Here is a 25,248-nt window from a genome sequence, read left to right as displayed (position 1 = left end):
AATAGCCTGGCAGCTGGGGGTGCCCATTGCCATAACTCTCTATACAGGTAAGGCTAAGAGAAAAACTCCTCTGCCAGAGGACATCTCTTACCTCCTCCTACAGCTGCTTTCTTGCTTTCCTTGGAAGCTTACACCCTGCAGTTAATGTGCACATTCCAAACCACACTTACACCTTACACCAGACTGACTACTCTGCCTTCAGCTTCTCAGCCAGCTTCTACTCTTCACTGCTATTCCATGTGTTGGCATTTAAACTTTCTCACAGTTATCCTCCCAGTGCATGTACTGGATCCAGGTGAGAAGTAGGTGATAAAGGACAAGTTGAGCACTTCAATGACCAAGTTAATTCTGTCCCCACTGCAGGCCACGTGTACCGAATTGCTAATTTGTTTCCACATGCTTGACCATTAATCTAGCTTTCAAGACCAGAAGTAACAAGGAAAACGGGCAAATTCCCAAAAATTAAACTCCTGAAAATAGAAATTATGTTTCAACTGTAATTGGTTCACCATCTTCAGGAAGACCTGGGAGTCAGGTCTGCCTTTAGGGGCTGCACAGTGGGGAGCTGATAAAGAAACACAGCCCCATTTCTGCCTCTGCTCCTCTGGACCAGCTGGAGCAGACTGTGACATCCACAAGGCACCTGAAACTGCTCTGGGGCAGTGTTTTCAGCAAGGACTCAATGCCCACATGCACGGTGAGCCACGAGGAGCAACACCACGCTGCCTGAGGGCACGGAATGGCATGAGACAGGCTGGGATGATACCAAGGGAGTATCCCTGGGGAGAAATTCATGCATGGCGCAGCACAAATCCATACTGCCCATCATTAGTGGGCCCAGCTGCTCCTGGGCTCATGCTTTATGGGAGTTAATTGTTGCCCTGTCCCATCAGGGAACTTTGAAAGAACAAAGCAATCAGAAAAGAGGTCCCCAAAGTGCACAGAGAGCCAAGCCATACACACACTGCAGTTCTCAGGGCACTGCTCTTTATTAACTCCACGGACACTCTGAATTCAGATAATTGTATCAATTGCTGCATTCTTTAGAAGCATATAAAATAATGATGTGTTGTCAGAACCAGATGTATTTCTTTTTCTAAACATAAATAACAGATGTCTGCATTTCTTTGAACGGCATCCCTCTTATTCTTAGGTAGTCATGAAAAGCTTTGTGGCAAAACAAAAAATTAAGCTACGTGCAAACACACAAACCTACATTACACATGCACAGAATGTTAGTAAACACTGCACCTGTAGAAAAAAATGAAATCTGAACTTTTTCAATGACAGAAGAAAGGCTTAAAGACTACTAGAGAGATCTCATCAGCACTCCAGTTGGAAATAGTACAGACATATCTGTGTTTCATCTGCTGCAAGACTCCTGCTGCCAGGACCTCCTGTGCTGCACAGAGCCATGGTGTGCAGAAGGCAGGCAGAAGCTACAGGGGCTCAAGACTACACCTGGATCCATATTTCCCTGCCCAATAACAGGCTGCTGCCAAGAAATAAGGGAATGATTAATTAAAGCCAAGACAAACAGAAGTAGGCACACGTGGATTTCAGAGCAGTACAACATGACTTAGAAGCGTGACTCCAATTAATGTGGAGTTAACTCATGCTGTATTGAAAATTAAAACTCAAGGTTATTCACTGTCTTAATCAACATCTATTACAGTTGCTGTTTTTCAAAACAATTTGTTAGGATTAATGGAGTCTGTTTACAAAAGTCTCTAGTGAAATTTTCTATATTTAGCCAAAATGAAGATCAAAGAGACTGAGATGTTCTTTTTGGCATCATAACAGTATTTTATTATTTAATACCATTACATTCATCAGTAATTTCAGATAAAAGTCCTTAAAGGGAGACTTGTTTATAGAAAGAAATTACACTGTAATAAACCTGATTTCACTATTGAAAGATATTTCATTTGGCTTTATAGTCATACTGAAGCACACCCAACACATACTTAGGATGCATGGAGAGAATTCTCTGCCATGCACAAGAGAAGTTTGCCATTTTAGTTTGCCATTTTCGTTACAGCAAATAGGAGTAAAGAAGTGGATCTTTGTCCTGTACTTCAGAAAATCTTAACACATGGGGAAAAGTAAAATAAAAACCTCTCTTACACTTTCTCTAAACATGTTTTAAAACAAAGTTCTACCTGCATCACATCTGTTTTCTAGTCTGGTAAGCTGATTCCATCAGAATTTCACAGCGAGAACAGAATTATAAAGAAGCCACTCAATTTAATTTCATGTCCCACTGAGAGGGATAGTGATGTATCATTAAAAAATAAACTATGGCTGCAAAATCACAAGAATGACTTCCCACGGTAGCATCACTAAATAGCCCCACCAGGAACACAAGACTGTGAGACTCAAGTGTCTTAGGTGAAAAGCTGCAGCTTTTGTGAGGAGCAAGTACTATGGAACACAGTGCATTATATTACTTCCTTAGTTTGACCACAACTTACTTTATTTTGTAGCACAACTTGTGGGCTCTAAATGTAAAACTCAGGAATCTCAAACTCCTTCACATAAGACATTGTTCTGGAGTATGAATCTTGCTGCAAGCCTGGCAATCAGTTAAAAAATAATCACGTATGAACAGAATGTAATTTCTGTTTGATATGCAGAGCACACAGATAACGTGGCCTAGCACTTACACTTGATGTGTGCACTTCAGCTACCTGACACCTAAACCAGCACAACTCTCCTGCTGCAAGTCTAGAACTGGAACCAACAGTGACACTGGGAGGGACATCTATGAAACACAACTGGAGATACTACAAGTGTCACTTCTCTGCACTCAGATCCGGATGCAGAATAAATGAGCAGCCCACTGTCCTCACAGATTTTGGCAGCTTGGAGGAAGCCAGCCTGACTGACACAGTGCCCACGGCTCAACAGCCACAGCAGTGGCTGAATGAGACCATTCCCTCAGCCCCCACTGTCCCAAGCAGCTGAGCAGCAGAGCCCAGTCCTGCTAAAGCAGAGCCCAGTCCTGCTAGAGCAGAGCCCAGTCCTGCTAAACAGAGCCCAGCCTGCTAGAGCAGAGCCCAGCCCTTCTAAAGCAGTGTCCAGTCCTGCTAAAGCAGTGTCCAGCCCTGCTAGAGCAGAGCCCAGCCCTTCTAAACAGAGCCCAGCCCTGCTAAATCAGAGCCCAGTCCTGCTAGAGCAGAGCCCAGCCCTTCTAAACAGAGCCCAGTCCTGCTAGAACAGAGCCCAGTCCTGCTAAACAGAGCCCAGTCCTGCTAGAACAGAGCCCAGTCCTGCTAGAACAGAGCCCAGCCCTGCTAAAGCAGAGCCCAGTCCTGCTAAAGCAGAGCAGCCAGTGAGGTGAAGATCATTCTGACCCATTTTGCTTAAGCAGAGGATAGCAGTTAAGTGTTGCTTTGTGTCTCAACACACTGTATTATACTAACCAGAATAATTGGTTGTATGTTAAAAAATTCCTGGTTTAGACATTCTGGAATTGTGCTATACTTCCACTCTCCTCTGGCTCTGCTTTATTTTTCATTTCACAGGAGAAATTACGCAGGCATGCATGTTCTAATTTCTCTCATCAGGGCGTTACCCATGGCTTCTGCTCCAACTGTTCAAAATTCTGCTCAGCCATCCCAAAGAGCTTCTCTGCCTTGGGCTTATATATTCCTTTGCACACAAAAGGCTATTTGCAACATCACTGAAGATAATTTAAAACAGTGGATATCAAGTACACTCAAAAAATCATCTAGTGCTCATGCACTACAGTTTGGTTTTGGCAGGATTTCTGAAGGAAGTTTCATTTGCAGAATGATGAAAATCTAAATTATTTAGAAACTCCGTGGATGGTGGGCTGAAGCAAGCAATGAACACACAGGTGACTTTTATCTTCCCAAACTCTATGCTTTAAACTTTAAAGGATGTTTGCAACATAGTCCTGCAGCACTAAATGAGCCTTTTGTATCTGAGTTTTCTTTGGATAATTAATTCCTAAAAGACAGTGTTTAATTGCCCCTATCATTTAAAGCCTTAAAAATTGAAGGAAACAAGGAGAAACACTGTAGTATTTCAGGATTGTAATTGTCTTTGGAGAAGAATGTGAAGGAGGAACCTGAGGTATTTTAACCACTGAAAGTATCAATACTTAAGAATCCAAACTGCATCCATCCCTTCACTCCCAAAAGGAAAGCTACCATTGCACAGGAGAGAGAATAACTTCAGTTTGAAGCCTCCTAAGGAATTTTACTAAGAAAAAGATGGTACTGGTAAATCCTGCCAAAACTTCGTAAGTTTCATGAACTAAACAAAGCTTTATCCCTTAATATTCATGACCTACTTGGTTCTGAAATAGTTTTGAACAACAATTGTATTAAGGCAAAGACACAGAAAGCCCAATCCTCACTCTCCCCCTCACAATTGTATTAGGGAATTCAACACCTACCTAAATTAACCTTCAATTTTAACACTGCTCTTCCACAAGCTTAATAAAATATTTTCTATATTACTATTACCATCTACATATGCTGAATAATGAAGTAGGAACAACAGCAGACACTGTAAAGATCACAAATTATTTTCTCACCTATAAACTCAGGCAAAACCAAACATTAGAGTCCTGAAGGGAACTGTAAATATGAAGCATCTGCTGAGGTCCTTTCCCTACCACCTGGGCCTCCATAGCAGACAAATCCTTTTAATATTTCCTGGCTTAAGCTACTGAAAAAAAACCACTCAACTGCATTTGCAGGTAATTTAAAAGGCACTTAAGTTTCATGGTGACTGACACATCAGTCCTCATAAGAAAATAAAATTATGCATAATAAAGGAAACAATTTTCAAAAGCCTCAGAGACTTTAACTATCAATTTTTATATCCTTAGTTACTGAACCATATCAATATATTATAGGTCACACAGTAACCATATTTTGAGACACATATGCCCTACAGGAGCTTTAAAATCAAACATCCCAAAACATGTCCCTAATAGCAACTTGACAAAACCAGGAAATCTTAAGCAGCAGGGGTTTTGATATCACACATTTTTTCTCCAGTTCTCCCATTTCAATACAGCTTCATAGACCATCTTTTCAGTTTACCTAAAAACAGACATGTAGAAAAAAACAGGTGTTCCACTGCCATAAGACTGCCAAACATCACTAAAAATCAGGATAAAACATCACTAAAAATCGGGATATCCACTGTGTAAAGTTTCTAAGATGAAAATGGAGAATTTCCCTTTGCTGACACGTAGACAAATTCGGTTTATATCTGTCCCTGTCCATTGTAACCCAGGCGTTTGTTACCAGTGCCAGGCTTCCCAGACACAGGGGCTGTTATAACAGGATTACACAAACCAACCTAATCCACCCAGGGCAAGGTTAGCCAAGCTCAATTCCACCACCTTTATCAGTTCAGGTAAAGCAGCCACTTCTCAGAGCTGTGGGGAGCCCAAGGAGGAGCCCAAGCCCCCCAAGATGGCAAAGGGTGCAAAGATGCAAGCAGAACTTCAAAGTGCACAGCTACACCCAGAAAAACACCTCTGTCAACCACCTCTGGTAGCTTTAGGGTTTACCCAAAACCAGCTTGCCCTTTCTAACTAACATTTGTAATCTGCTGTGAAATTCAAAGAATTGCCTTTTAGGAACAAGGGAGAGCAAAATTTCTACAAACATGTAAATGATTGAGGAACCCCGATCTTATTTCCAGGACTAAAGTCTTTTGGGATTAATGTGATCATGCTGATACTAAGTTTTGAAAACATAGAGATAGTTTGCTCACTTCCACCAGTTATGGTGGATTGATTATGCACATTTCTTCAAATGCTGTGGGAAAAAAAGTCACTAAATTTACACTACAAGACCTACACTTTCTATACTGTGCAAATATTTGAAAGCCTGTTTCTTCCTCCAATCAACACTCACTACCCCCAAATCCCTCAAATTAATGTTGTATTTTTTACCTGTGTTCTGTATTTTACATTAACTTATGGGTTTAACTGCATCATAAAAGGCACTAAAATAGCACTGCTTTATGGAAACAGCATAATGTAGTAGAGACATAAAAATCCTGGACAAAGAAGAAATGTGGACAATTCTTTTTAATTATTTAAACTGGTATCTCTATCTTTCCAGTTTTTTATTTATTTTAGAGACCCTTTGTTTCAATTAGCATGAGAGCTCTCTTTTTTAAACTGATTTGAGCTACTTCTACCTAAAATTGCCAAGCATATTCTTTAGACAGAAGTAATGTAACAGACCCTTTTCCTACCAAGGTAAAAGTGAGCATTTTTTGTCTGTTCATAAATTTCATTGTGTGCTTTGCCTTCCTAAAGTATACTTGGATGTACTAGAATTCTTCCTACAGAAATTTGTCTTTCAAGAGGGGGAAAAATCCTACTGAACTTTAATTATAAATCAGATGCTTCAATTAGTCCTACCACTAAGTGATTTGAAGTGTAACTCGGCAACTAATCCGCTGGCTTTTAAATCCATGCCATATGCATCCTCAGTCTTGCTCTTTATTTTTTGCAGCATTTCCAGCAAAAAACATCAAATGCCAACTGGAAAGACTGTTTTGAGAAATACCCTTACTTCCCACCGCCTTTTTTTTTTTTTTTTTTTCAATCACACTGTACATAAAAACAATCTAGCTGAATCATTGCATGTGTGGGAATAACCTTCTATTTCTTCCCTGGAAACTATCTCCATATCCCTCCTTCCCATCTCTGTAAGCAAAATGCTGTGAGAGTCTGTTGCTTCTCTTCCCTCAGGTGATGGAAGATGCACTTTGCTAACAGAGGAGTGAAAAAAAGAAGAGGAACTGTTACCTCAACTGATCTGAAAGAAAAAGTCCTTACAAAACAAGAAGATGAAGCAGGAGAAAAAGGTTTTGTGCAGGAAAAACAAAGTGGGAAGAGCAGCAATGGGAAGAAGCTGATTTATTTCATAATGACAAAGAGTGCAACTCTAGTAATATCTAATTATCTTGAAACACACCAGTAATTCTAATATCTCCTATAAAATACAGCCACCCTGTTTTTCTTTGGCTCACTTGCAAAACAGTGTTAGTCTGCTGGAACAGTTGCACATACAGACTATGCAGTTTGCAAACTCATCATTTAAAATACAGATTTTTTTTTTCCTAAGTCTTAAAGTGCAACTATTAGCATGCACTTTGTATATTCTGGAATTACAGCTTCAGGTAAATTCCCAAATATTTAAAACAACAGAGAATTTGAAGGTATCTTTTTCCTACAGTGGGGAATTGGGATTTCCTCAGCCTGCCAATTCCCTTTGCTTAAAAAAGCACTCAGAAAGACCAAACAACAGTTTATAAGTTTGCTTTAAAACAACAGCTTAACAAGTAAAAGTAGTATCAATAGTGGTTCAATTAATATTAATTAGTTAACCTTTCCCAGTAAAATAGCAACATTTGGGTTTGTGTTAGAACTGTAACAAAAGCTACAACTACCAAATTACTGTAACACACCAATAGCTCTGACCCCCTCTGAATCAGCACAACAGGTAGGAGCAGGGAGTTTTAAAACAAATAAAGGTCTATTACATCAGTTTTGCAAATCACACCAGTGGTGTTACCATTAAACCAAACAGAAGGAAACAGCAGGTCAAGTAATCTGCCTTTCTGTCTGTCTCCATAAAGCCAGGTAGCATAGACCTTTATACAGCTCTAGTATATTGCTTCTATCTTGTTAGTGTAGTAAATATTATCACATAAACAAACAATCTGTGACCTCCTGATAACTGGCACCACATGCTATCTGGGCAGAGGCGAGACTAACACACTCCCAGCAGACTGATGAGTACTGCTGGAGGATAACAGGCTTGGGAAAAAACCTCCACCTGAAAACTCTGATGGGAGCAAAAAACCTGCAGCAGACCTTTGCCAGCATGTGCACAGCAGCAGGTCACCCAACAGGAAGCCTGGCAAGCCTTGCACAGGATTTTCTCACACACAACAGAGTGGAGAAAACTCTACTTCCACACACACAGTGGGTTCTGCCTGGCAAATATTCTTGTTTATGACTTGATAAATTATTTGACTTGAAAGATTAGTTAAATGAAAGAATGGAGAGCAATGTAATTATTAACTCCTGTCTCCTTCCATCACAGTAGATTTACACTCTCAATGTCTACTCCAACCAAGTCCACAGCAGTCCCTAGGAAGGAAGGGGCACTACCACGGTGCCAGGCTTACCCTGCTCACCTGGAAGCCAAGGCAAAAGGCAGTTTGGGGTCGGGGCTCCCACCCTCACTTGGCTGCACAGATCAGTTCCGCACCCCGTGCGCGCCCCGCTCGCTCCAGAAACCCTCTGCATGTCCATCTGTGCAGCAAACCTGCTCTGGAACTGCTCAGGAGGCAGGGGAACCAAGAACAGAATAAAACTCTCAACACCTCTCCTTCAGGAACATGGGATCAAACTGAAAATAATCTAATATAAAAATATTAAGTCAAATAACTAGCCACAGTTGCAGTTCGTTAATAACTTTATAGCTCCAGCATAAGAACATTTTCAAATTAAATCTGAAGTGCCAGTATGCCATCTGGAAAGTCAATGCAGATTCCTAAGCCTTTCCAGCATCTTATATTCACAGTCTTTTGGATGTGTGGTTTTTTTTAGTTTGTTTGGTTTTGTTTTGTTTTTTAAGAGAAGGGATTTTTGCACAGCATTGTGGAACATTCAAGGAATACAAAACTGAGCCCCAAGTTACTTTGCTACATTTCCTATATCAGAAGTGCTCAGAACTTCTTATGAAAGTATCTAAAGCTATTATTACAATTACAATTAAAACCATAAGGTTGAGTTTGTAGGTTAAATTTCTATTCCCTGAGCAAAATGAAGAATGACCCCAAGTTACCTGTTTTGAAACAAGTTTATCACCCGTTTATTACTTGTTACTTTGGTGACACTCTCCTACAGTACCAATACAAGCTCAGATGCCCTGCTGTCATACTCAGGCAAAATTAAAATCACAGATGCAGCTCCCCCTCTCACTTCTAAATGCTTAAAAGCAACTACAGTGAGTGCACTTTGAAAGAGGAGGAACAACCACATCCACTATGGTAAAGGTGCAAGGAACATTTCAGGTAACTTTTTATTTTGATGAATTGTTACCTTTACAGTAGGGGTGTGCACAGTGAACTATGTTCAGATTAAACAATGCAGTATTCATTTTGGGATTCATGATGTAGTATTATGCTCCCTTAAAGGCATAAACTGTTCATATTCTGATTTGTTCTCTTGTCCTCAGATACTCTTATTTGCAAGACAGGATGCACAGGTACCAGAAACACCATGGGCTGGGAACAGTAACACTGCAAAGTATTTTGCAGTCAACAGCCTCCATTTGCTCTGCTTACTGTCACAGGATGGAAAGCTACAAACAATAACAATCAAAAAAGGACACTACCTAAGCAGATTACAGAAAAACGTTTCCCATGGTCATCTCTATCAGCCCAGTGATAAGCATGCATGCTTAAGAGCTTGCATGTCATGAACTGCAAAAAATGCTTCTTCTTCTAACATAGGTGACAGATCTCATCCTTCCAAGTACCTGGAGAATTTGGTCCCTGACTAACCCTGAGGATCAAATAATGGGGTTTTATCTTCTTTATTTTCCCTGAAGCTTCACCTAGTACATCTGTCAGAAAACTACCAAGAAGTTGTTTAGTAGAGAAGAAAATACGAGAAAATACTGCATTGGAATAGTTCCCATGAGTCCAAAATGTTAAAAGAGAAATCCATACTGAAAAATGACTCAGTAAAGATTTCACACAGCTACCTCAAGTGCTGGGATTTGCTTGAACATTAAGACAGAAGAATCAGCACAAGATGGAAAAAGGGGGACTTTTAATGGTCTGACTCAGACCTAGTATCACAAAGGTGACTACTGGAACTCCCTCCAGGATGGGGCATCCCTCACTTGGCACACCTGCTCACACCATCCACATGTGCATTGACACATCTGTGCAGAGAACAACAGAAGCAGCAAATGTAGAGTGAAAGGCTGTGCAGAGCTCTCAGAAATACACTCAAGATTCATCTGACTCACTTGCTGGAAACCGTCTCTAAAAATAATTAGAAGATTATGTAGAAGTGTCCTGTGTACCCAAAAAATGAGTAGAAGATGCAGCAGTGAGCAGCTGTAAGAGAGGTATAAGAGGGTCGCTGTGAGCTCCACAAAGAGCAGAATCAATAGCAACTGCAAGAGCACGTTTCAGCATGCCTGCAGCAGGTTTGCTTCAGAGCAGCAAAGGCTGAAGCGAACTATTACAGCATATAACGTTCAGTGACTTGCTGCCTACAGGCAAATACCACACTGCACAAAATACAAGGGAGGAAGTTTGTTAATACAGTTATTCTCTTCTTTACTCCTGGGTACTTCTATGCCAGGAGCTGACACTGTTACTTACTGGCATTGAAACTTTATCTTTTACCAACTGTGTGTGCCCTGTCACCCTTGTCCAGGTTGTAACAACAGCAGCTTCAGAAAATCACTGGTTAGTTCAAATTTAGACAGAAAACAATGCACACTATGTATAAAGTAATTACAAGAGAGCAAAAGAAGCAGGACTGTACTGTCCTTTCTGCCTCACCTCAAAAACTATCCCACAAGAAGCAATCTAACAGCTTGATGAGGCAAACTTCTCTTCCACCTGATGCTGGAAGCAGAGGTACATGTAAAGAAGCTGCTTAGCTCAATAACAAACTAGTTCTTCAGGGCAAAAATCAACATGAAAATTTTCTCATGTGAGTACCTGCCAAGTATGACTACTACAGTAGTCATTCCCCATGGATGAATGAGTGTAAAATACTGAGGCTGAAGCACAACCAGAAGGCTGAGCATATAGAAGATCCTCAAACATGTGAGTTGAATCACCCAGCTGGAGAGTGTGACAGAACAAAGCAAAAATTAAATAAAATTAACCTTAGGACCTAATTTTTTCAGCCTGACTCAGTACTGTGACCTAAGACTATGATGTGCAATCATGACCATTATTCAGATCAAGACAGTTCCTTACCACACTATGTTTAACTCAACACTTTAACTGGCAACTGTGCAAAGCTTGCCAACCAGGAGTGCCTCTGAATACATAAGAGATAAAGCCAGATGCAAGGCACAAGTCCTTCACACCACTTTCTGAAATGATATGCATACTCTAGATTAAAGCCAAAATCTTACTGAGGGATAAGGGGGAGGAATGCAAATGCATAGAAAGGAGTATACTTTTTATAACAACCCTGTTGAAATGAAACAAACAAAAAATCCCTCAAAACCAGAACAAAAACCACTTGCTTTTTGTAGCACACAGGAAAATATAGCTGTTCCTGAAGTAACATAGGAAGTGAACAGCTCTAAAATTAACAGTGAGAATTAAGAAAGCTTAAGAAGTAAGTTATCACACTTCCTCAGTCTAGCTTAAACACAGCATCAAGAGGTCAGGCAGGGTCAACATGCTTTGATTAAGGACTCCCTGTCTTGAGACCATACACCGTGACTCAAACAGAAAGATCATCACCTTAGTCATCTCTCAAACTACAGCACAACATTGCTGCATGCTGTATTTTAGAAGACATTCAAAGAAAGGCTTATCTATACTTAATATTTGTGACAAGTTAGTGCAAGTTCTTTCAGGTGTTGCTGCATCCATAAACAAAGTAATTGTTAAGAAATCATATGCCACTTTCAATGGATGCACTTAAATGTAACTGAAAGTGAATCTACACTGAGTGAAGGTCATGAGCAAATGTTGCTAGTCACCTTACACCTCTCACTTATAGAATTTCCCTAATTTCCCTGATTTAGAAGCTCTAGAGGATTTTAATATTTGAATTTGTCCCTTGTTATATTCTATTACTTGCAGAATCACAATACTATTTCCTCCATGCTGTCTTAACACCTTCAATACATCTTCAATACAGTGTTGGCTATTTCTCCAATAAGAGATCACACTGACAAGACAGAAGAGTGGAGGTGCACAAACACTGACTTTGATTTTATCTCTGCTACCATTGCTGTCCAGTAAAAATCCTCAAAAATGCAATGCAAAACAAAAAATTGCACAATGTATGCAATACAGTATGGTGATGCAAAATAAAAAGCCTTCTCAAGGCATTGTAGCAACACTGTGCCTCTTTCACTGAACATCACTTTTGAATAAGTCAGAGGTAGGTGTCATACCATGGAGGATGTTATGATACTGTCAGAGAAGCTGATCTGGAGTGAGGGCTGCCAAATAATCTTAATTGTTACTACAGGAGGAAGAAAAATCACCAAATGCTGTTGCATCCCAGCACAAGACAAGCCCAGTCTCAGTGAGGAAGCAGCTCACCCTCACTCTGAACTGCTGTGCCAGAGCTGCCCTCCCACCCATGACCCACCCTGAGAGCTTGGCAGCCCCAAGGGACACCATCTGTGCGGCTCAGTGTCACACAGATTTTGCGACACAGCTCTAAGGGTCAGGAAGACAACCATCAGGGACAGGCAGGATCAGAGGACCAGTACTGAATGCAGCAATACTGACACCTTGACTGCATGACTATGCTACAACACACCAGTATCACCAATACAAAGTTACTGGGAAGATTTATACTGGCTCTAGTGATGTGTAGGAGAGTTTTGTACAAACCTATAAAAAAAAGTTCTGTTCCCTTAATTTATGTCTGTCTCCTGTTTTGATATCTTAAGTTCATAGTATTGCTGGAAAAAAATTCCTGCTGTGTTATCTATTGCTTAAAGTTACAAAATTATTAAAGTTCAAACTGCTCCTGCTATAGCTACTTGCAGCCTAGGAAAACATCTGCAGTTCATATCGACTTCAGCAGTTTTCCTCTCTTTTTCTTGGTTATAGAAATATTTCCTTTAGCCCCCATTTCTAGGCAAAGGCACAGAAAGCAATACTCAAATACTCATGACATTCTGAGCACTCTTTGGCAGTTCGTCCAAAAACATAATTCATAAAGAGAAACACTCATAATTTAAGAATTCTCAGTATGTTCAAATAATAAATTAGCATTCCAACTAAGAACAGCAAGAGCATTTATTTGCTTATATGCAAACCTTATGTATTATGCAAGATTTGCACTGGTTGTGTTGCTCTATCACTACCAGCACAACTCCCTCCCTCAACACAACACCTAAGCTGGCTCTGGGCTGCATCCTGCTCCTGCTGCCAGTTCCAACATCCAGCAAGGAGAGCACAGGAACCACTGTTGTACATCACATACAACATAAACAAAAAGCTTTGAAGCAACAGTCATCTCTGAAATTTTGGCATATCCATGATTTTGGGAGCACATACACCATACTGAAAGATGTATTCAGAACCCCCACATGATGAGATCAATAAAAAGAAATACTAAGTACTCCTATTTTAGCCTATTCTATCATTTTAATAGCAAGTTATGCACACAGCTTCTAAAAACCACATTTAATTTTTCCAAAGTGAATCCCCAAAGTGATAAACAGACTTAACATTCTAATTTTAAATAAATTATTAGAAATGGACAGGAACAAAGTATAATATGGAGATAGCAGAAAAAATACTGAAGGGGAGAGAAAAGCAATAATGTGCTCTCATGATACAGGTCTCCATTTATCTGTGCTTTCTGGGACTGACAACATGATACCTGGCTTCCTAAAACTGACCTTATGCTAACATTTTGACAATTAAAAAGTAACAGCTACAACCCCAACATGGTTTGATATGACACTAATAAAGATTCAGGGTGAACAGGTCCTCCTTCCTCAATGCATACTGCTGCATAAAACACACAGCAGCTCTTGGGAATCAGCAAGCACACAAGAGGGAATGACACACTCTTCCTATTACTTAATATAGACATCTCCATCTACCAAAAAAAAGTCTGCCAAACTTGTGTTCCTTATATAGCCACTCCAAGGTAAATAGGTATCCAAGTCCCAAACAGAAGATATGAATTGGAGAAAACAAGAATTTGTTTTCACAAGAATACATCCACATGCTGTTCCCTTGCACATGCAGAAATCAGCAGCCTCTGAAGTCCTCCTCAAACTGTTTAAACAAAACATGCCAAAATGTTGGCTCTATTCCAAAATCCTGCAACCTCAAGTAATACTGTTATATAATATTCAGCATACATTTCTCAAAAGGTTTCATCAAACTGCCTTCAGTCCACATCTCCATCCCTAGCAAACCTGTTTCTCTCTCCCAGCCCTTCCAAAAGAAGTCATTTCTTACTACAGGAGGCTGTGGGAAATATCTGGTTTCACTTCCATAAAGCACAGCTGACTGCCTCCAAGAGCTGCACAAGCTGTCACAAGGGCACTGCCAGGAGGGTGCTGTGGCATGACTCAGGACGAGACAGAGAGTGACAGTGGCTCTCATCAGGCGGGCGCAGGAAAGGATCTGCACTCCAGTCACATCCCTGCGCCTGCACCTCGCAGCCACCGAGCCAGCACAGAGTGCTGCTCCAGCAGGCTCTCCCAGGAAGCAAGCAGATTTGTGTCTATGGATTTTTCCAAATAACTCCTTTTTACATGTGATGTTCACAGTGCAGCCTGTTTTAATGTACGGGGGTTCACCAAATCCAAAATACCTGCAACTATTCAAACAGGATTACTGTTATTCTAACAGCACACACCTTGCTGTTTCACCAGAAGTCTGTTTGTTTGTTTCACCTTCATTAAGCTTTTGTGTCAAATAATGTAACAGTAAATCAGGCAACAACCCTCCATTTGATTTAAGCACTTAAGAGTATATGATGAAAACCAACACAAATTATTACATTTCCCCCAAGTCAGGCATTCCAGCTGGTTTTACATTTTGCTGGAGGTTCACAGACTTGTTCTGCTCACATCACCCTCAGCTCTTTCTGTCTGTACTCCAGCCCACATGGAAATCGTGCTCCCATGGCTGATTCCATGCAAGGGCCCGAGCAAACAGAGCCAGGGACATGCAGGGTAAGTTAGCACAGGCAGACAGCTGCCTTAACATGGTTCCATGTCCTCTGGTCAGCTCACACCTGGGACAATGGGTTTGTGTCTGCCTTAATGCACTTTGCTTCTTTCAAAAATGAGACTAAAAGATCTGAGAAGCTGACAAACTTCCCATGAAAAACTCATAATGGAATTTCTGTAGCAAAGACTTACGGCTTTAAGCTATTTTCTTCCCTAAAGTAGTTATGGTTTTATTTCATGGTACCCTCTGCAATCCTGGATAACATGCTGAGAATCCTTCTATTAAACAAGCAGAAGTCTGCTCAAGTCTGTGCCAACCACCTCAGCAGTGTGGGTGTGTGTGCACGTCTGTGTGCAACCCCCTCCTGTGGGGGTCACAGGATTCTCTCCCTTTCACGGCAAAGTTTCCATCAAAAAGTGCATTCAGTATTTCAAAATGCAGTTTTCTATCTAATCAATGTTTCTCCTCAGCAGTACACACCACAAATTTATCTCCTTAAACTCACACATTAACTGAGCTCTTGCCTTCAGCTGCAGATTACTGTGAAAACAGCTCCCTATAGAGTCCCAAATCCACATCTCCTTCCTGGGAACTGTCCTTCGGCACAAGAATTGCAAAAACTTACAATAAATAGGCCAAACTTAAGTGCAAGTCTTTATTTTTGGGTTTTGTTGCACTTAAGGTTTCTCATTTCAGCAGTTCTTTTCTCACATTTTAGCCAGGCTCAACCTAAACTTGGTGAAAGCTGTAAAATAGACATTTCAGTATCCCAAATACTTTTACTTTCTTTCTAATTGTGACACTACTAACATTATTTACTGCTGCCCTTGAGATACACACACACACACACACACACACACACACACACACACACACACACACACACAGAATCCTGTCCAAAACCCCCAACCCACACATCCTCCTTCATCCTTGAGTTTTGCTACTAACTACCCTGCCAAGACAAACTCAATTTAACTCTTTAAATCTTTAAAGGTATGTATTAAGTTAACAGTAAAATCATTCTCATGCTGTGAAACTTTTCATTCATATTCTGCATTATCTGCTCTTTTCAGAACTGCTGTCTGATGACAGTCCCCAGAGGATGGGAGACATGGAAGCTGGTGCAAAGCAACCTGCAGGCAGCACTACACAACTGATTTACAGCGATATTTCACAAATCACCATGTTAAGAGTGCCACAACACAGTAGAGTACCTGTCATGCAAACACCTGCATTATTAATAGAACTGCAAGTCTGAGAACTTAGACTAAGGAAAAACACTAAAGATAAGCCAGAATACAATGTACACAACAGCACCATTAACTCCAAGAGAGCAAAAACTCCCTTGTGTTGTATGTATTTCAGCACAGGAAAATGTTAGGAATATTGTGCATACTTTGGAAAAAATCTATCTTGAAACCAAACCAAATACTGTTGTGGGTTATTTTTTAATTATTTGACTATCTCTTTATATGTGTATATAGCCTGAGCTAAGAGAGTTTATTTCTCAAACCTGGCAGAAAAAAAATAAGATTTAACTGAACAGCTACTTAGCTTCTAACCAAAATCTCTATTCCAACATGTTTACCTTACCTAAATCTTTAGACAGCTAGTTGCACACTGTTATGCATTTACAAAATCTGTTCAACTTGCTAAAAATATTGGACTGGTTTTCCAGACAGCTGATCAATAAAATTGCATATTCAGAGCTGTTTTTTCACAGCCACGCACACAAGTGACAACCTTGCACTGGAAATGTGAACGCCACACTTTCAGCTGTGTTTGCCAGCAAATCTGGTCTCATCTTCATGAAGGTGGGACTGTTCCACAATTCTGTTGTATTCCAAAGAGTCATAGTTTGAAGTGATCAATTTAACAAAATTACAGGATGATACGTAGGGAAAAGCACTGACAGCCATTACTACTTTCTCACAATTTGCATAGTAACAATCAGGGAACAAAAAGATACCTGTTAACACACAAGTAATGATAACATAGCAATGCTGGTATCTTTTTTTTCCCATTAACTGTTACAACACAATTTTGGAAATTTACATTGAAAACAACGAATTTAAAATATTTACTTCAGCAACAACGTCATTTTCTAGGTTACAAACCTCTCTATCCATGCTTGCTGCCCAGTGTCTCAAGATGCAGACTGAGAACAGGCAGCTGGTAAAGAGAAGCTTGCAGTGGGGATGGAAGGCAGCACCTCGGGTCACACCTCAGCTCCAGGAGGTTTCACCCAGTCCTGCCAGCAGCCAGTCAGTCACACTGCAACCTTCACAGGACCTAGGCATTGTCTAGGCTTTCCTAGGAAGCTTCTGATCCTTTTAGAAGTTATTTCCACAATTTTTCATTCAAGATGGTTAGCCAACTGCCTCTAACACTTGTTATAACTCTTTTAAAAAGAAACTTCAGTAATTTAGGAAAAGTAATGAAGGGGTGTTTTTGAGAGACACTCCACCTTGCTCTGCTTTGAATAAAGGAAATAGCTGAAACAGAAGCTCAGCATCATGTAAATATATGCCACAAACTACACAGTCAATACACAGGCAGACTAAGATATATGAGTATGTCTTGATACTGTTAAAAAAAAAACTTCACAAGGTCCTACCACTTGGAGTTTGAAACTGATTCCACCAAAATTTAACTCTAGCAACACTTTGAATACTTTGGCAAAGTTGTTGTTATTATTGTGATTAATTTCTTGCTGAAGCTCAGTCCTTTTTCACCCCATTATTACTATTACTCTCTTGTTGAAATTTACCCTTTTCCTATATCTTCAATACAGAAAAAAAATTTACAAGACAGAGAGAGAGCAAAGCACTTCTAAAAATGTTCCTCAGCCTCCAAGTAAATAAGTTACAAGGCAGAATACAACCAGAGTCCAAAAACTAACTTAAAAATTTTTGTATGTACTACACACATTACTTTTAAGTTGTGTGAAGAAATTTGCAGAACGTTCCAAGGTACAGTGACTAAAACACTTAAAATAGTACACTTCTGCCGTGTCATTTTATGAATTATTGTAAGCCCAGCATAAAGGTAACACAGGAGCTGGCAAGGAAACAGGTAGCCAGAGGTGGTAATAACTAGTCTTCCTAAATGATCAGCAAATTTGAATAGTCATTTTGACAAATTTTACAGAACAGAAATTTCAGAAGGCAAAAAGGCCGTTGCTTTCCTGTGTGAGGGGTCTGAAGGACCCTTAGGTACAAGCTGAGCACATAAAAACTCATGCAACTAAACCACCACTGATTTCTAAAGTGAGGTCTGCCAGGCCTTCAACTCTTACCATACACCTCCGTCATCCAGACCCTGAAGGGTTCAAGGCAAAGGTTATGTTTTGAAAAGCGTGGACTTTACAAAAAAAAAAAAAAAATCCACAGATGTTACCAAATGGCCTTTATCCAGGGCATCACCCATATCAAAAGCCATCACTGTGTTCAAAAAAGGGGAGGGCTGAAACCAGTTCTCAGGTAAACAGAAGATAGGTGATTGCCTGCCCTCTGTCTCATGCAATGCCAGCTGATGAGACCTAAGCTAACACAAAAACACTAATGACAAAATATTCAGATCAGCATATGTATTCCATAGCCAGAGATCCACGACAACCACTAATAACCCCACATTAAAAACCACTGCACACTATACATGCATGGAAGTTTATTTCTGAGAGCAGGTGCCTGCCTGCATGCAGACCTTCTCAGTCGGGTCTCAGAAAACACACTCCCCGGGAAATTACCCTGTCTGTGCGCTTTCTTTTGACACCAGCAGATGATTATTGTTTTTTTAAGTTCTAGTCCCTACCACGCATTTGTTCCGCAGGCAGCACAAAGGGTTCGAGGTGAGCTTGACAGCGCTGCAGAGGGCAGGCGGGCCGGCCCTGTGCCTGTGTCTATCCCCTGGTCCTGTGCTTGTGCCCCAGCCCTGTGCCTGTGTCCCGGTCCTGTGCCTGTGTCTGTCCCCTGATCCTGTGCCTGTTCCAACCCTGTGCCTGTCCCCCAGCCCTGTACTTGTCCCTATGTCTGTCCCCAGCCCTGTACCTGTCCCCAGCCCTGTGCCTGCCCCCGGCCCTGTGCCTGTCCTCTGTACCCCGGCCCTGTGTCTGTCCCCGGCCCTGTGCCTGTGGCCGCCGCACGTGCGTGAGCAGCGAGGGCAGCACACGGCGCTACAGCAGCGACAACGCCGAGCAGAGCGCGAAGCGGCGCTGACAGCGGAACGCCGTGTCCGAGGAGCCCGGCGGCACCGGCCGGCAGCGTGTAACACGTGCACGGGCGGTGACAGCGGAGGGCCGGCGGGGCCCCGGTCCCTGCGGATAGGCGTGCCCGCCCCATCAGCATGCACACGGGCACCGCCGCCGCACGCGTGTGGCCCCGGCCCCGCGGAGCCTCCACCCCGGCAGGCGGGACGCTGGGCGCAGGGGCTGCCCCGCACAGGCCGCTCGAGCACCGGCGGGGCGTAGCTGTCACCACGGCCGGGCGACGCCGGCCCGGCACCCACCGCCCGCCGCCCCTGCCCAACCCCGCGGACCCGGCCCGGCTCCCTGCGCCACCCGCCGGGCCCGCGCCGCGCCCCAGGTGCCGCGGCCCAGCGGCCCCTCGGCGGCCGCTGCCCGGCCCCGGCGTGCGGCCCCGGGGCGGGGAAGGACCTCGGCCCCCGCCTCCTCCTCCTCCTTCTTCTCCGGAGGCCGAGCGCGGTCGGGTCCGGCGCCCCCCTGGCCCGCCCCGCGGACGCTCACCCCACGACTCCCTGGCTGTAGTTCCTCTTCTTCCAAGGGGTGCCGGTGTAGAGCGGCTCGGCCAGGCCGGGCTGGGCGCGGGCGGCCGGCTCGTCGGCCGGGGCGGGGGCGCGGCCCAGCAGCAGGCTGTAGTTGAGCCCGAAGGTGCTGGCCTTGTTGTCGCGCTTCCTCTTGTTGCTGGCGGCGGCGGCGGGCGGCGCCCCCCGCGCGGGCCGGGCCCAGGCGGCGGCCCCCGGGGGCGGCGAGGCCTGGCGGTGGCCGCGGCTGTGCGGGTTGTTGGCGCTCTCGAGCGGCAGGAAGTCGGGCGGGGGGTCGGCGCGGGGGGCGCGGTACATGCCGGGCGGGGAGGCCGGGCCGGCCGCGGCGGGGGCGCTCTGCTGCTGCTGCTGCTGCTGTTGCTGCTGCTGCTCCTGCTGCTGCTGCTGCTGCTGCTGGAAGTAGAGGTTGCGGACCCCCTGCGTGGTCTCCCAGATCTGCATCCACAGGCGGTTCGAGGGGCCGAGCTGCTCTGGCTGGAACCAGGCTATCCGGGGATCCATCAAACGGGGACCCACCCCGGCTGATCCGCTCCCCGCGCCGCGCCGGCCGCCGCCGCCGAGACCCTGTCAGCGGGTCCCAGCGCTAATGGCGGCTCCTATGGAAGGGCAGCTCCGCGCCTGCCTGCTCGCTGCTGCCGCCGTCGCTCCACAGCCCCCGCCCCTCCTGGCGAGCGCGGCGAGGCGGGGCCGGGCCGGGAGAGCCGCCGGCACGCGGGCCGCGCGCAGCACGGGGGGCGGCGGCGCCCCGGCCGCTCCCCCGGCGCCCCCGCGCTGCCCCCGGGCCGGGCCGGGCCGCGGAGCGGGGCCCGGGGCCGCCGCCTCCTGTCCCGGCACGGCCGCCGCGCAGCGGCCCCGCGCCCCACGGGGCAACAGCCGCGCTCCCAGGGCCGAGCGCTCGTTCCGGCCCCGCGGGCGGCCGCGGCTCCGGGCTGCGGCTCGGGCACTGCCGGAGCAGCGTTCCTCTGTGGGCACACCCGGAGCAGCGTTCCCATGTGGGCACACCGAGAGCTGCCGCTGCCCTCCCCACCCCAAAACTCTTGTGCGGACGCGAAGGGGCAGTTCAGGGTCTTCCTGCCTTTCATTCCGCACCAGAGGGGCAAAGGCAGCCTAGGTGCAGCCTTTTTTGTAGATGGAAAAATACATCACATACACAATACCCCAAACAGCAACAGTGAGTAGTACCAGTTCTTGTCAGACTCGGTTTTATTTTTAGGGTTTTCATACTACAGCTTTAAAACATCTTTAATATCAGCTACAAAGTTTCCAGCGTTTTGCAGGAAGGGCCTGGTGCTTCCCCCACTTGCAGAATTGCCTGGGAGATGATTTCTCTTTAGGAAGCTGGAGGTGGAGGGTTTAGAATTAAAAAGTCGCATTCCAATTTCAAGCATTCCGCGAAGTGAACAGTTTGCAAGGAAGACTTAGCACCATTTCCTGATGACAGCCAAAGTCTGAAGTTCTGGCATCTCCCCACCATCCCAGAGCAGAACACACTGTCCTCAGCACTCCTCTGTTATGTCACAGCATGTCTGATCTGCATAGCCCAAGAGAAAATGAACCACAGCAAGAGGGTGAAAGTTGGGGGTTAAAGTTGACAAACTTAATTGCTTTGAGAATTAGGACCTGCACCTAAAGCTACTAGTGAAAGCTGAATGGAAACTGGAGGGACTTGAACACGTCTTGGAACTGGGAAATAACCACTAAGAATAACCTTATTTTCCACACCCCACATTCTTCAGTTATTCTGATAATTATAAGCATAGCAGAAAAAGGTAAGAAGAAGAGTCTAAACAATATTCCCTGCACATCAAAAATTCAAATAAAAAAGTTTGCATTAACAAAGCTTTTTAAAAATGCAACGAAGTCAAATGATTTTACATTACCCTTAAGAAGGTAACAGCAACAGGAAAAATAACTGATTTGTTTTTTTCTTTTTAATAAAGCTAATTCTGCAAAAATCTGTGATTTGGTCGACACTCATAGCACATAAATGTCAACAAGTTCTGTTATAGAACTGAGGTTTATTAATTTACAGGATTCCTCAGTAACAACCCTAGTCCCAAGCAAATATAGCCAAGACACAATACATGTGGTGTAGTAATACAAATGCTTTAGATTAGCAAGTATGCCATGGGGGGCATAAAAAACAAAACCCACACTTTAATATGGTCAAATTGGGTTTTTTTTATCACTTTGAATTTTAACTCTCTTATTTACTAGAAAGGGAACTTCCCAGGAAGGGTTATCTGGAAACATCATGCATTTACTAACTGAATCAGCCATTCTTCCATGAAGTTCTGGAAGTGCTTTTCACTCTCCATTTGAAGGGGCAGAGAGGAGGGAAGAGGCTAATGCAATATTCCTTAAAAGTTGAAAAAAAATTCACGTCAGAGGAGAGAGAAAACAATTCTAAATGGGATTGCTATCATACCAGGAACATAAAACTTTTCAGAAGTTTTACTGAAAGCCCAACACATCTTTCAACATGGTGCAGGGATTTATGTGAGCACCTCACAACGCCAGGGCTGCATCAGGACCTCACTGTGCTCAGAACACACAGCAGCCACAATCCAACAGCATACAGATTATTACCATGGGATCTTACTGCAGTTCCCAAACAGCCTGATTAAAACCCATAATGTAATAGTAGTGCCAGGAGCTCCTGACACCCAGATTCAAAAGAAAAAAACATGTTCCTATATGCTCATGTGTGCAAGCCTCAAATTAGGCTTTATGTGGTCACTGAATTACGTCTGTATGTTTGACAAAATGCCTCTCAGAGAAAAGAAACTTACAAAAATTATACAGAAACAAAATGAAATTTAAGTGAATTTACTTCAATGGCTTCAATTTTTTCCCAGAAGGTACAAAAAAATAACAGTTTTAAATTATCTGAAAATTAGACTGAAAAAACCCACCACTCAAATAAAAGCTTCTTCAAATAGAAAGGCTCACCATGTGTCAGCCCTGGTGGAAAAACTGCAAGTTCCTTCATTTGTTGTCTGTCAGAGACCTCAGATTTTGCCAATGATCCTAAAGTTATATATCTTAACAGCTTGTCCAGAACAAACAATATATAGATTGTTTGCTCCAGTCACTTGTGCCAGAAAGGAACAATTACATTATTTTCAATTACCACTACCATTGCCTGAAATGGAACTTGCAACAGTAAATGTAAGGCTAGATGTTTCCATCCAATCCTCAGGAATGTTTTTATTGAAAATCCCTCACTAACGAAACAGAACTTGAGTTTATGGACATTTTTGGTTGGTTGTTTCATGTTAATATTCTACAAAATATGAATTTAATTTATAATATTTAAACTGCAAACTATTTTTAAACTCATTAGTTCTCCAACACAGTTCTCATTTTGTAATTTTACTGTGCTCTCATTTTTTTTCGTATGTCTCTCAAAATGCAAACATCAAGCCAAGCCAAGTACTACTGGTTGAAGTTATTCCTGTTTCTCTAGGAAGACAGTCTTAAAACAAAGACTCCATACTGTGCAAAAAATTACCTTCAACACACACCATAACCCCCAAAAAGTTAAACTATTGACTTGACTGTGGTATACAGCCATCTTCTGCTTCTGAACGTCAAGGCATGATGTATAAACAACAAATACACATTTAAATCTTGTCACTTGTTTCTTTTCATAAAAAGCAAGAATAAAACCACACAAGTGATAATTCTTAATTTCTACAGCTGGGAGTTAGCCTCCTTCACCCTCTACTTGATCCCAGAGCAAGGTAAGCTCAGCACCTATTTTGGTATTTCAGAGCCAGTCTGCTGTGCTCAGCATCAGGCAGGACCACAAGCAGAGCAGCAATCCATACTTTCCAAGGACTGTGGTTTTTAACTGAAGCAGACAGATGATGCCTTAGGGACCAGAATAAGCAACCCAATTCAGATACCTGTTTTGATACCAGTCTTATCTGTGTGATTAGATTAACTGATGAAGATCACTTACATATATTTAGTATCTATTTACTTATGCTACACACTGTCTATATCCATCCAATTTCTGCCATCAAGATCCATCTTCCCCTCTGCAGGCTGTAAAGAATCTTGTCTTTGTCTGAAGCTTACCCTCGACCTATTAAATAAACCAGTGTTCAAAGAGCCCCCAAAACATTTAATTTGCATATTCTAATCACTTCTGCTGCTGCCTTGATTTTCCTTAGTTGTGTCAGAACAACTTTTGTAGCCCCAATCTTGTAGCTTAGCTCTTTTGTGCCAGTGTATCTCATCTGGTTTTAGTCCCTGATTTGATGCTTCTTTAAATCACTCATAACTTGCTTTGTCTTCCATAGATGGATTACTATTCCTCTTTAAGTGATATGGTTTGTACTAGGCACCAATGTAATTGTGAAAATATTTTTCAAGACATTCAGCTACTCAGTGCATAGCAAAAAAAATCTGTGCCTTCCTATTGCCAGAATAGTTTAAGATCTAAATGTCAGTCTGTTTTTTCACTTGAAGGAAAAAAAAAAGGGTCTAACTGATTATATTAAGAAAACCATGTTTCTAGTAGATGCCTTATCTTCTGCACATTTATCTGCAACTTCCAGATTTGTATTTGCAGATGAAATGTTTTTTGTGATCATCAACCTAAAAGAAAAACCCAAAACAAAAAATAACATACTTTGGTTTTCTAATGGTCCCCACGAAACAGATTCTGGCTGCTACACTTGTAAAATGTAAATTCCTACATTTGGGACAATGCTCTTTACTGAATGACCAAAGGACAGCTTTGGAGAGAAGGACCAAAGGGTCCTGGTGAACAGTAAGCTGAAGCCAGACAACAGCTAACAATAAACAGGCTGTGCTGGCAGAAGCATGGCCAGCAGGACAAGAAAACCAATCACTTGCCTCTACAGAGCACCTAGGAGATCACATCTGGAGTAGTGTGTCCAGTTTTGGGCCTCAGGACAAGACACAGCAGAGCAGGTCAAGCAGAAGGCCACTAGGATGGCTGGAGGGTGAGAGGGTGTACAAGGAACAGCTGGGAGAGCTGGGTTTATTTGGCTTGGAGAAGAGGGAAATACAATTGCTGTTTTCAGCTGCCAAGTGGGGGTTAGGAGACAGAGCCAGGCTCTTCTTGGTCGTGTGCAGTCAAAGGACAAGAGGCACATTTTGCAGCAGGGGAAAGTCCTACAAGGCACAAGGGGAAAAGGGAAACAAATGTGTTTCCAGTGAGAGAAGTCAAGCCCTGGGAAAGGCTGTCCAGTGCTGTAGAATTTCCATTCTGGGAGGTGCTCAAGGCATAGCACAACCCATCTCCCAAGTCAGCCCTGCTCTGATCAGAGGACTACACTAAGAGACCTCCAGAGATCCCTTCCAATCTAGAACTTTGCAATTTAATGTAGTACCCAAAAAATGAGAGCAGAACTTTTCACATGGAAGTCCTTTAAGTGCCCCAAACAAATACTAGTACCTTTCATCAGGCTAACAGGACACTATCCTCAGTGTACAGCAAGAATAACTAACACCAGGATTAATTAAAATCCACACGCTGTAGGGCAT

The 25,248-nt window shown here is 43.1% G+C and overlaps 1 protein-coding gene across 1 annotated transcript in view; it reads right to left on the bottom strand.

The window, feature by feature from the left end:
* TENT4B (terminal nucleotidyltransferase 4B) overlaps positions 1–20,325 on the bottom strand; it is a 41,632-nt gene extending 21,307 nt beyond the window's left edge. Inside the window, exon 1 of the mRNA XM_058034289.1 lies at positions 19,688–20,325. Coding sequence (XP_057890272.1) covers positions 19,688–20,226 — 539 coding nt within the window. The 5' untranslated portion in view covers positions 20,227–20,325. The remainder of the gene's footprint in view (positions 1–19,687) is intronic.
* Positions 20,326–25,248: the final 4,923 nt, after the last annotated feature.

This window comes from Melospiza georgiana, chromosome 14, assembly GCF_028018845.1.
Source record: "Melospiza georgiana isolate bMelGeo1 chromosome 14, bMelGeo1.pri, whole genome shotgun sequence".
In the NCBI taxonomy this organism is placed as follows: Eukaryota; Metazoa; Chordata; class Aves; order Passeriformes; family Passerellidae; genus Melospiza; species Melospiza georgiana.
This window is presented reverse-complemented; position numbering and strand designations above follow the sequence as displayed.